The sequence below is a fragment of the Nicotiana sylvestris genome, chromosome 2, assembly GCF_000393655.2.
Source record: "Nicotiana sylvestris chromosome 2, ASM39365v2, whole genome shotgun sequence".
Lineage (NCBI taxonomy): Eukaryota > Viridiplantae > Streptophyta > Magnoliopsida > Solanales > Solanaceae > Nicotiana > Nicotiana sylvestris.
The window spans coordinates 165,103,137-165,117,010 of NC_091058.1; the positions used below are offsets into that span (position 1 = coordinate 165,103,137).

A 13,874-nucleotide genomic window follows, 5' to 3' on the forward strand; every position below is an offset into this window, starting at 1 on the left:
CGTCACATTTCTTCACAAGTTCACTTGCATCTTTGTATAAAGTTCGCCAATAAAACCCACAACTAAGAACTTTTGAAGTCGTCCTCGCCCCACCATGATCGCCACCATAGGGAGAGGAGTGACAAGCCTCTAAGATACTCAATTGCTCCTCCTCTAGGACACACCTTTGGATCACACCATCTGTGCAGATCTTCAACAAGTACAGCTTATCCCAATAGAAATCCAAACTATCCCGTTTGAGCTTCTTCCTTTGGTTAAAAGAGAGCTCACACGGGATTATACTAGTCACAAGAAAATTAGCAACGTCCGCAAATGATGGCATACCATTCACCGACACCAAAAGGAGTTGCTCATCGGGAAATGAATCATTGATCTCTAGGCCATCACGAGGCCTCCCCTCCTCCTCCAAGCGGGACAAGTGGTCTGCCACTTGGTTTTCACTACCCTTCCGGTCAACAATCTCCAAATCAAACTCTTTAAGTAACAAGACCCTTCGCATCAATCTAGCTTTGGAATCCTTCTTCAACATCAAGTACCGGAGTGTGGCATGATCGGTATGGACTATGACCTGGGCACCCATAAGATACGGGCAAAATTTCTCCATTGGAAATACAATAGACAAAAGCTCTTTCTCGGTCACCATGTAGTTCACTTGAGCATCATTCATTGCCTTGCTCACATAGTACACCAGATGAAATATTTTGTTCACTCTTTGACCCAAAACCGCCCCAACCGCAAGATCGCTCGCATCACACATGAGCTCAAAAGGCAAGCTCCAATTCGGTGCGGTAATAATAGGGGTGGTGGTAAACTTGTGCTTGAGAAGTTCAAAGGCTTGCATACATCTCTCATCGAACACGAACTTGGCATCTTTTTCCAATAACTTGCACAAGGGATTCACTACCTTTGAAAAGTCTTTGATAAATCTCTGGTAGAACCCCGCATGCCCAAGAAAACTTCTAACTCTCTTGACAGAGATAGGGGGAGGGAACCTTGAAATCACATTAATTTTTTCTTTGTCCACCTCTATACCATGCTTTGAAATTTTATGCCCAAGAACTATGCCCTCCTCAACCATGAGGTGGCATTTCTCCCAATTAAGAACAATATTGGTTTCTTCACAACGGGCCAACACTCTATCAAGATTTTTCAAATATTCATCAAACGAATCACCCACAACACTAAAGTCGTCATGAACACCTCCAAAATATCCTCCACCATATCGGTGAAAATGGCCATCATATACCGCTGAAATGTACCCGGTGCATTGCACAACCCAAAAGGCATCCTAGAAAAGGCAAAGGTGCCATATGGACAAGTGAATATGGTCTTCTCCTAATCTTCCAGAGCAATAAAGATTTGATTGTATCCAGAATACCCACCCAAGAAACAATAGAAGGCACGCCCAGCAAGTCGATCTAACATGTGATGTAGAAAAGGCAATGGAAAGTGATCATTGCGGGTCACTTTATTCAACTTGCGGTAGTCCATGCATACCCTCCAACCGGTGATGGTCTTGGTAGGAATCAACTCATTTTGTGAATTTGCAACCACGGTCATGCCACCCTTCTTCGGTACACATTGCACCGATAAAGTCCAAGAGCTATCAAAGATAGGGTACACAACCCCGACATCCAACCACTTGATCATCTCCTTTTTCACAACTTCTTACATTGCCTTATTCAACCTCCTTTGATGTTCCAAGGAGGGCTTTGCATCATCTTCCAGAATAATCTTGTGCATACGGAATGTGGGGCTTATCCCCCGAATATCAGTTAAAGTCCATCCAATTTCCTTTTTCCACTTTTGGAGCACCGCCAATATGGCATCAAACTGCATGTTAGTAAGACAAGAGGAAAGAATAACTGGCAAAGTTGAACTAGGGCCTAAGAACTCATACATGACGTGTGGAGGCAACGACTTCAACTCCAACACCGGAGGTTCCTCGATTGAAGGTTTTGTTGGTGGAGTCTTCCTATTTTCAAGATCCAAAGAGAGTTTCCTAGGCTCATAAGAGTAAGAGTCCATTCCATGTAAAGCATTCACGCACTCCACTCGTCCTTCATCCTCATTTACATCAAGATTCAACAATACTACCTCTAGAGGGTTCTCCGCATTGATCATTGCACTGGTATCATCAACTATCACTTCCGTGAAAAGGTCCACAAAAGAAGCACACCTCAGAACTGTTGGGCTGCTTCATTGACTTGCACACATGAAAGACCACTTTCTCATCATCCACCCGGAAGGTGAGTTCCCCTGCTTCCACATCAACTAAGGCCTTCCCAGTAGCAAGGAAAGGTCTTCCTAATATGATTGAACCTTTATAATCTACCTCACAATCCAAGATCACAAAATCAGCTGGCAAGATAAATTTATCCAGCCGGACAATAACATCATCAATAATACCAAATGGACTCTTCATAGTTCTATCCGCCATTTGCAATCTCATGGAAGTCGGCCTCGGTTGGCCAATACCCAAAGTCTTGAAAACTAAGTAGGGCATCAAGTTGATAATTTTCCCTAAATCACATAGAGCTTTAGCAAAGTCCGCACTCCCAATGGTGCAAGGAATGGTGAAAGCATCGGGATCTTCAAGCTTCAGGGCCATTGAGTGCACTATTGCACTAACTTGGTGGGTCATCTTGATAGTTTCGCAATCCATGGATCTTTTCTTTATCACCAAGTCCTTCATGAATTTAGCATAACCCGGTATTTTTTCTAGAGCCTCCACCAAAGGCACATTAATGGATAAGCTCTTCATCATGTCAATAAACTTTTTAAACTGATTCTCTTTTTTCTACTTTGCGAGCCTTTGAGGATAAGGTGGAGGTGGCCTTGTCAAAGGAGACTTGGATTTTGGCACAACCATTTCTGGCATGTCTATTACGTGTTCCCTAAATGGGTTCACGTCATTATGAGTCTCCACCTCGGCATGTTATATATCAACCCTCAATTCTTCATTCACCTTCTCATCAATCACATTTTCAACCACCAAAGGAATCGCATCTTCTTGCAACTCAACTTCATCACTTAAAATTTGTTTTTGTTTGGAGGCATTCACATCACCGCCTCGTCCACTCCTTGTAGTTACCGCCATAACATGATTATACCCACCCTTCGGATTAACTACCGTATCACTTGGTAGAGCCCCCTTAGGGCGAGTATTCAAGGATTGTGAGATTTGGCCTAATTGAACCTCCAAGTTTCTGATTAAAGTATTGTGGGAAGCCAACTGAGCATCAGAGTCCGCATTCTTTTTCATCATCTGTTCAAACATCATTTCGATTCTCCCCATTTCATTATTGGAAGAACTCGGACCTTGGGATGGAAATGGGGGTGGATTGTTCGGTTGTTGATACATTGGGGGCCTTTGAAAGCCTTGCCCCCGATTTCCCAGATTGACATTGTTCCAACCTCCCTGATTGTTGTTAACACCCCAGTTGTTGTTGTTGCTATTCAAATTACCCTGATTGTTCTGATTATTGTTCTGATTGCCCCAATTGGAATTTTGGTTGTTGTTCCCCCAATTATTATTCCCTTGTTATTGTTGATTTCCCTAATTGCCTTGGGGTCTCCATTGGTGTTGGTTGGAAGAATTTCCCCTTTGGCCTTGATAGTTGTTCACGTATTGCACCTCTTCATTCTACCCATCATGACCATCATCTTGGAGTCCACCACAATCATTGTCAAATTGATCCAAACTCCCTTGGTTCTGTTGACCTCTTTGTCTTCTTTTGTTGACTAGCATGTTGACACTCTCCATAGCATTCACTTGGAGAGGATTTTGAACTTGTTGAAACTGTGTCTTTGCTAGTTGATTCATTGTAGTTGTCAACTCAGCTATAGCCTGCCCATGATCATGTAACTCTTTGTGCAAATGAGTGACCATAGGGTCATCCTGGGGCACATTGGCTCTACTTTTCCAAGCAGAAGAAGTGTCAGTCATCTCATCAAGAATGTCACAAGCCTCATCATAAGACAGCTTCATGAAGTTGCCCCCAGCAAGTTGGTTCACTATGCACTGGTTTGTTATGTTAATGCCCCGATAGAAAGTCTATTGGATCATCGCCTCAGTCATATCATTATTGGGGAATTCCTTTACCATTATTCTATAGCGCTCCCAAATCTCATGCAATGGTTCAGTGGGCTCCTGCTTGAAAGCCAAGATATCATCTCTCAATGTTGTCATATGCCCCGGTGAGAACAATTTTGCAATGAACTTGTCCGCCAACTCATCCCAGGTAGTGATGGAATGGGTGGGAAGTCGCTCAAGCCAATCCAATGCCTTCCCTCTAAGCGAGAATGGGAATAGTCTCAACCGAAGTGCATCCTAGGACACATTAGTTTGCTTGCTCCCCCAACCGGTATCCACGAAACCCTTGAGATGTTTGTAAGCATTATGATTGGCAACACTCGTGAAATACCCACGCTGCTCCAGCAATGTCAGCATCACATTTGTAATTTTAAAATTGCCCGCCCAGATCCGGGGTGGGAAAATTATACTAGCATATCCTTGGTTGGGAAGCACTCTAAGAGCCACTCTTGGAGGTGGCGGGGGAGGGTCTGGAATATTATCATTGGCCTGGCGGCCTCCCCTTTGGCCTTGAGGTACAATAGGAACCTCATCATCAACATTGTCATCTACCTCCTCTCTCGGCGGAAGATCTTCAAGAGGTGCGTTGTTTGCTGCCATTTTGTACCTGAAGTTGTGACACACAAAAATTAGTTACACAAAAGGAAAGAAGAACAATACACAAAACTATTTAGATTGATAGCCAAAATTGTTAGCTCCCCGGCAACGGCGCCAAAAAGTGATCGGTGCCAGCCCTGCACTACTACAAAGTAGCGAGAGTGGTCGAAGCAGCTTTTACCCGAGATGGTCGGGATCGAATTCCAAAGGGAGATAGAAATAGGAATTGGGTTAAATTAGAGATGCGTAATTGCTCTTAGATTCACTTCTAATCATAGTTGGTCTTTTGATTACTTCTAATATTGTGCTAATAAGATGCTAAATTAAGCTAAGAGTAAGCTAAGAGTAAGATACTTGAAAGGTTGTCTACATAGTTAAGGAGACACTAGGGAAGTGACTTTCTCCTAGGTGGATATTTGACGGGTTCTCGAGTCTCAGGCAAGGTTGCCATGTTGGGGATTACGATATAACCAATGCACTAAACTTCTCACTCTATACCTCTCGGTAGTTTGAGTGATTTTGCCCTAATTGACTTTCTCAAGACCAATTGGGTATGATAATTTGTGCAAGCAATTTAGGTTGAAGTTGGGTATTACTATCTCTAGGTTTAACCCTTTAATTGGGGCAATCAATCTCTTGAATACGCCATAATTCCTTGTTGGACTAATTTTCCTAGACTCGAGCTCTCTTTCTCAAGAAGAACCCAAGTCAAATAGGCACAAATTAGTGTTTGCAACCACTAATTCAACATGGAAAACACAAATTAGTCCAAATATCAAACACCCATAGACACTCAAGCCTTAGAACTCAAGACCCATCAAATACCCACACTAGGTTTGATCCACAACCCTAGCTAATGGGTCTAGATACTCATGATAATAGAAGAAAACTGAGAAATAGATGAAGAAAAACCCATAAGATTTAATTACAAGCTAATAATTGAAGACAATGATAAAACTACTCTAAAATTACTCAAAATGGTTAAGAACTACTGTTCACGAGCGCAGCTCAACATTAGAATACCACTCATCCCCTAAAAATAGGAAAAGAAACTATTTATACTAGGCCAAATTTTCTGGACAAAAATACCCCTGCGGGGGTAGTGCGGTCCGCACAAAATTGAGTGCGGCCGTAGTGAGGCTTCTTGGCTTTATACTATGCTCTCTGAACTTGGCCATTGTAGGCCGCACAAAATGCACCGCGACCACAATGGATTCTATTGCGGTCCGCACAAAAAGGACCGCGGACTGCATTGGCATTAAGCTCCAAAACTTCAACTCTCTGAACTCCTTCTTTGCGGACCGCACAATATCGAGTGCGGCCGCGGTGAGTCCATTGCAGTCCGCATAATATGCTTTGCAGCCGCAATGCTTGAGTCTCCGAAATAGCACCTCTCTGAACCTCCTCATTGCGGACCGCACTAAATGGAGTGCGGCCATAGTGGACCTGTTGCAGTGTGTCTGACTTGTTCTTGGTACTTGTGCATGTTTCACTCCTTTGTGAGTTGGTTTTGACTAATTGTCACCTTTTTTACTAAACCCTGCAAACAAGTACAATATGTAAGCCTTTGGGACTATTTTGTACACATTTTTAATCAAAACGCAAGTAAGAAGGAGTGTAAAATGAACCAAAATCCCTAGTTATCAGATCCCATCTAGAAGAAAATCACTATACATCACATGCTCCTCATTCCACTAGGTAATATATATCTCTAACTGTAGTAGAAACCATCAAGAACTCTCCGAATCCCATTTGCACAAGACCAAACCATCAGGACTGAATCCTCCTAACTCAACCAAGCTACGCAGGTCACCAAGAACCCAAGAGCATTGCCACGAAACACCTGTAGAAACTCATTACCTTAAAAGCACCCAAAGAACTAATCATATCCCTTACCACGCTGATCCAACCTACTACCAAGTTGTCCTATTTATTCGAGTTCCTTCTAAATTACCTTCAAATTGATACTTCTCCTTGCCATAATACCACCATCCTCAACCCAGACTCACCACACAAGACCCAAGCATAAAACCAGGCCGCCCTAAGGCCCATAAGCCGCTGAATACTCTCTTAAATAACCCTAAAAGTACCACATTCAAAATACTTACCATGAAGAGACTTCCTGCGAATCCAAAGACATTACCTTCCTGATACTGATATGTAGAATCCATAATGATATAGGAATGCCACAATTCATGACACCATCCAATGTAAACCTCAGTTTCTAGCCAATTATACATTCTAAAGATCCCCACTTGTTACATATAAATCTTGAATCCATTAGAACCATTCTCGAGAGTTATCCACACTACTCAGGTCTCAATTAACTAATCAAATGAACCGAACGACATGAGGCCCATTAGTACAGCAACACCTAAGGAAGTAACCCACTCTTCTAAGCCACCGAGTGATTTCCTACTCCATGAACGTTACATCCCTTACAAACAACAACTAAATCATCCAATGTTTCTCAAATACCCATAAAGCATAACACAAACCTTATCCAAAATTTCCTTTACTAAAGTCGTCCTCGATCTCAACCTCTATAAGCCATAACGGATTCACAGTATACCCCAAACTAAAACCAATACAACACATAACCGTGTAATCAACTAATCAATAGCAGACTCCCCCACTTTTCTCAAAGCCATATATTAAAACACAAAATAACTCATGATGCCCATACTCTATCACTACCATAATTCCATAGTGAGATTCAACTAAATCCTTCATAAGCTCATGCAACACAACCCATCTAATGCCTCAAATCATTTGTAAAGCTCGTATTCATCCTCGTAGCAGTCAGCCAACTCTCATGAGTGATCCAAACTCAAACTGCAGGACATATAATTCACTGGTAAAAGAGGACTCACTAAAAAATAACATAGGGATCACACACCCTCAGGACACCCTACAGGAGATAACCCACCTGCTTCGCCTCAAATGAATATGTCTTTATACCCTTCCACTGTCATAAACCTTACGCAATCACTTAATCTTCCTGATTCTAAACTCATATCACGACATGAAATCTACTTCACTCCCCAACTAAACAACATGAAAAGATCTTTCAACACACCCATAACCTGGGGCTATACTTTAAATCAAGATGGAAATCAAGCTCCAAATAGTTCTTTCTACACCTCACGCAAACCCTTCTCATCACATGAACGGATCTCATAGTCACTTCATACTCATCACATAGCCATCCAACCATCAATTCCACTAATAGGGACACTATCGGACATATAAATCCAAAAGCACGTGCTCACACAATTAATACCTTAGTGTTCGAGCTACAGTCATAACCCAGTATCAAGTCCTCCAGACCGGCCCATCATCAACATGCAAAAATCACATCTCGCACCTCAACCATGCAACTCACAAGCCGTCAATGCGCAGCTAATACCGAGCATTCATATGCGCACTGAATGCGTGGAAGGAATTCAAGGAGTTACACTTCAAGCTAAATCAATGTCGCATGATAAGAATTTAGGAATGTGGAATTTCTTAAAGGTCCTACAGACTCTTGAAGATAAGTACAAACGTCTCTATACCAATCCGCAAGACTCTACTAAACCTGCTGATGACTCGTGATACTAACTTCTCACGACCCAAAAACTAACCATGTCGTGATAGTGCCTATTGTGGTACTAGGCAAGCTGACACATTACCAAAACAAACGATATTTTCATTTTATTTTCAAGATAATCCCAAAGACATTTAATATAATACCTTCATAAGAAGTTCAAATCAAAACAAAAGTGCGGAAAAAGAAAGCCCGACATCAGGGTGTCACTAGTCATGGGCATCTACTACAATCTTCTGACAATATCAAGACTAACATAGTCTGGAAATAACTGAATACAACTAAGGGAAGATAAAGAGGGAGTAAAGAAGGGTTGCGATCGCCAGGCAGCTACCTTGCTAACTTCGATGGATCTATAACTGAATAATCAACACCCGCTACCTGGTCCAGAAATGCCTAGATCTGCACACAAAATGCAGTGAGTGACATGACTATGCCAACTTAGTAAGTAACAACGGTAAATAAAGAATGAGAAGTAGTGACGAGCAATAATGCAAGTAAAGTACATATCACAGAAACTCAGTAAAATACAGCATGCTTTTAAAACCATAGTTATCAACTTGTCTAAAACCAGTTCCAGTAAAATCTTTTAAAATATCTTCCAACAGTTTTCGAACAAAGGTTCAATGCAAAAGTGAGTAAAATGATGAAATCATGAACAACCCTCAAGCAAACATCACTCTTATACAGCCCCTCGGGCAAACATCACTCATATACAGCCCCTCGAGCAAACCTCACCATCACTCGTATACGACCCTTAGGGCAAACCTCACCATCACTCATGCCTCCCAGTCACTCGGCACTCGACATCGCACTCAGTAGGTACCTGCGCTCACTGAGGTTGTGCAGACTCCAGAGGGGCTCCTTTAGCCCAAGCGCTATAACAAGCCAATCATGGCATAAATCAATTAGGCCATCGGCCTCAGTCATGAATCAGTAAAACATACTACGACATGCAGCCCGATGCCATAAATATCCTCACAAATTAGTCCCTCGACCTCACTCAATCATAAATCAATAAAACATGTTGGGGCGTGCAGCCCGATCCCATAAATATCCTCACAAATCATGCCATCGGCCTCACTCAGTCATAAATCAGTAAAATAACATTTATATGATGCATCAAAATGGAGTAATAGAGACTGAGTTATGCAGTAAATAAGTATAAACATGATTGAGTATAGATTTTCAATCGAAAACAAATGAGAGGATAGTAATAAAAGACCTCTAAGGGTCCAAACAACACTGCCATAAGACTTAAACATGGCATCTAGCCTGATTTACATAAATTCTTCTAAAAAAGTAAGAAGCATGTAGTTTCAACAAAATATTCAACTTTACAGTTAATATGGGATAGACCAAGTCAAAAATCCCTAATGGTACATGCCCACACGTCTGTCACCTAGTATGTGAGCCACCTCAAAATAGTCACATGACACAAAATCCGGGGTTTCATACCCTCAGAACTAGATTTACAATTGTTACTTACCTCAAATCTCTACTTTGCGATGCTTTTTCCCCTCGACTCGCCCTCCAAATGCTCCGAATCTATTCACAACCAGTACAATAACATCAATATGTGATAATGGAATGAATTCCACAAGGAAAACTATCAAATTAGACCAAGAACCCAAAATTGGTTCAAACCCGACCCCAGGGCCCATATCTCAAAATCCAACAAAAGTCACAAAACTATAAAGCCATTCAATCACGAGTCCATACATACGAAATTTATCAAAATCCCACTCCATTTGGCCCCTCAAATCCTCAAATCAAACTCTCCAATTTTCAAGCCCTAAATTCCCAAATTTCTAGCTCAAACTCCCTATTAAATGATGAAAAAAGCCATAGATTCATGAAATTTATACCATTATAGGTTAGAATCACCTACCCCAACGTTGCTCCTTGAGATCCTTCAAAAGTCACCTCTCTCCCAAGTTCTTCAAACTCAAAATCAAAAATAGAGAACAAAATCTCGAGCTGGGGTTTTCTACCTAGAAAAACCGCACCTACAGTCCCATTTCCACATCTGCGGGACTGCTTCTATGAAGAGGGCTCTGCTTCTGCGGAATTTCATTAAAAGTCTGCTTCCGCTTCTGCGATCGCCTGACCGTATCTGTGGTCATCGCAAATGCGGGGACCAAGCTGCACCTGCGATCCAGCTGCACACCTGCACCTCAAATCTGCTTCTGCGAACCTCGCACCTGCGGTTCCCACTATGCAAGTGCGGTTAAGACAGAACCCGCAGCTTCAGCTACATTTTCCAAATTCCAAACGCTCTATTAACCATCCGAAATCATCTCGAAGCCCTCAGGACCTCAACCAAACATACCCAACACATCCCATAACATCATTCAAACTTAGTCGAGCCTTCAAATCACTCAAAACAACATTAAAACACCAAATTACCCTCAGATTCAAGCCAAAGAACTAAACTTTCAAAATTTCACAAACGACACTGAAACCTATCAAATCACGTCCGAATGACCCCAAATTTTTCACACACATCAAAAATGACACTACGAACCTACTCTAGCTTACATAATTCCATTACGACCCCGATATCAAATTGTCCACTGCCGACCAAAATCGCTAAATTCCCAACTTTCGCCAATTCAAGCCTAATTCTACCACGGACCTCCAAATCACATTCCGGACATGATCCTAAGTCCAAAATACCTAACAGAGCTAACGGAACCATCAAATTCAAATCAAAGGTTGTTTACACATAAGTCAACATCTGGTTATCTTTTCCAACCTAAGCCTTTACAAAAGAGACTAAGTATCTCAACTTACTCCAAAACCACTCTAGACCCGAACCAACTAACCCGGTAAGTCAAAGTACAGTTGAAGAACACGAAAGAAATAGGAAATAGGGAAATGGGACTATAACTCTTGAAATGACCGGTCGGGTCGTTACAAGTAGCGTGTGCAGGCAGCAACTTTCTAGCTAGAGATTTGACTTCGTACAGTCTCCTCAAGAACTAGTAGGGACCTGTTCCCTCAGTTGTTCCTTCCACTCTGAAGAGTTAAATCATATCCCATGCTAGATCTCAACCTGGAACCTTGTGATCTTAAGGTTTTGTAAATGTGTAACTGGTTCCGTATCTAGTTCTGGATAGTATGTTTATTAGATCATCAAAACATAAAATAAAGTACTTATGACCAAAGTGTTTGTTAGATCATCAAAACACAAAATAAGAACTTATGACCAAAGTACTTGTAACCTATCAATTTCCTCCTTTTTGATGATGACAAACTCATAATTGAAAATCCCAGAAAGACCCATATAGAACCAGACTACGAACCAGAAAGACCTTAAGTTTCCCACTGAATCTCTGCACCCTCCCCCCTCCCTCTTAATCAGTACCTGAACCTCTGTGAGTTCCCCCTAAATATGTTAATCTGTTACCTCATTTATTCTCTTTATTATTCAATTAAATCTTCCCCCGTTTTGGTAATCATAAAAAGCACATAACAAGTAAGTAGCATAAAGAAGTCTAGCATGGTTAAATCATGTCACTTGTGTGCACACAACATGATAGAAAATAGAAACAAAAGAGTAGCAGCATAAACAGCAAAAAGGAAATCACTTGCATTAACTAGATTTGGACTTTTACATGTGGGAGCAGAATCATTGTTATCATCCATAGTAAAAACAAACAAAAACAATTCCCAGAAACAAAGAAACATCACTGAAAACAACAAAGAAGATGGACATGGAAACTGGACACTAAGGGGACATTCTTTAGGGGACACTAGAGGAAGGGGGCTTGGAAGAGGAAGCAAGGGTTTGGAGGACAAGATTCATGCAAGCATTCATAGACATTTGCTCATTGAGCAGTTTTTCTTTCAGGTCCTCCACCTGTTTCCTGAGCTCATCATTCTCTTTTGTTAGACGTGCAACTTCTGAGCTGTGAGAACTACTGGAACCAAGTGCCTCTTGTATCTAATAGAGCTGACTCTCAAGAATTACGTTCCTAGCCTTCAACTTCAAGATCTCCTCAGTGATAGTGTTCTGAGCATTTATCAGTTGAGAAATAGTGGAAGTGCTTCCAACTCCTCCGACTTTGTCAATACACTTACACTCCTCAAGAGTAGTTTTTGAAAAGGATTGCTTTTTAGTGCCCACTTTGGCCTGTCCCAAAGGTAGTTTGAAGAACTCAAAGACCTTTGTGAGAAGAAAACCATAAGGTAGTCCAGGATTCCCATCCTTAAGATTTTCCACCTTCTGTATATGCTCAATCATTATGCCAGGCAAACTAATAGTGGTAAAATTATCCAAGGCTCCCATAAGGAATAGGTCAGCTTTGGATGCAATAGATCTTCTGTTAGCGAGGGGAAGCAAAACTTTGTTAATCATCTCAAAAAGCAACTGATATACTGGAAAGAGTGCCTTCTTATGCACCTACTCCCTATGTTGTATTGCCTTGTCCTTGGTAGTGGCATTTTTGAAGTTTAATGTGCAGGCACCATGAAAAGACGACAGTCCTTCAGAAGGAACACCCATAATTGACCCCAATAAGGAAGAGTCCATCACTATGTCCACCCCATATATCAAAAAACAAATTTGATCACCCTCTACTATGAAGAGGTTGGTATAGAAACTTTATACCTCCTCCTCATACACTTTGGGAACCTCATTTGTAAACAAATTTGTCCATTGTTTAGAATCACAAATTTCCACCAATTGTCTCATCCCAGCAAGTTCTAGAACGTCAGAGGCAAATGTGCAGCCCCACAGTACTTTCTGATTTCTCAATTTCCTTTTCTCAGAACTCAGAGACTCACTAACTTTTTCTTTCTTGATGGAATCAGGTTCCTCATCATCATCCATTTTTCTTTTTACTAACTTTCGAATAGACTTTCCCTTCTCCACTGACTTTTTATGCATATGTTCACCAGATTTTTCCACTTCTTCATCATCATACTTGTCACTACTCTCTTTCACTATCTTGTCACCAGAAGTTTTCACCAACTTTTCACTGGAAGTAGAATCAGCACTCTTGAAAGTACTTTCAGCATTTGAAGAAGTGTGCTTTATAGATTGAGAGTGAGAGTGCTTCTGCTTCGAGAACTTGTAGATTAAGGAACTAGGTTCCTCTTCTTCTTCCTCATCAACATTTACCACAGGGACGACCTTTTCATGCACAACTTTTCCATCCTTTACCAGCATTCTCTTTATTTTGCTCCTTTGACTCTTCTTGAGAGCAAACTCTAGAGCCTCATTTTGTTGCAACCGAGTAGTGGATCGCTTAGGTATTGACTCTATAGTTGCAACTGGCTTACTCCTAGACCTAATAAAAGTAGCATATGCAAAATCATATGTGTCTTCCTCGCTATCAGAATTCATCTCAGGCACCACTATATTCAGAGGCTTGGCATAGAAGTGGGGAGAAGGAGCAGGATCAACACTGACTTGGGGAGATGACCCCTGACCTTGATCCTTCGTGGGGGCTCAGGTTCATCACTTGGGACCCCAGTAGTGTCATCTTGAGTCAGTTGTTCAAATGAAACAAATGCTCCCCAGTCTTCTGTAGACTAAGGCTCTTCCCCCTGAAACTCAGACCCTCATCCACCTTCCTCTACAAT

General features: G+C 41.5%; 1 protein-coding gene across 1 annotated transcript; it reads right to left on the reverse strand.

Moving 5' to 3' along the window:
• Window positions 1–12,891: 12,891 nt before the first annotated feature.
• On the reverse strand, window positions 12,892–13,635 carry LOC138885923 (protein pxr1-like). The gene has a single exon (XM_070166927.1). The coding sequence runs from the start codon at window positions 13,633–13,635 to the stop codon at window positions 12,892–12,894; it is 744 nt and encodes a 247-aa protein (XP_070023028.1).
• Between the last annotated feature and the right edge of the window lie 239 nt (window positions 13,636–13,874).

Excerpts from the sequence above, each read along its gene's own strand:
- LOC138885923 (XM_070166927.1), bottom strand. The coding sequence starts at position 13,635 with ATGAATTCTGATAGCGAGGAAGACACATATGATTTTGCATATGCTACT.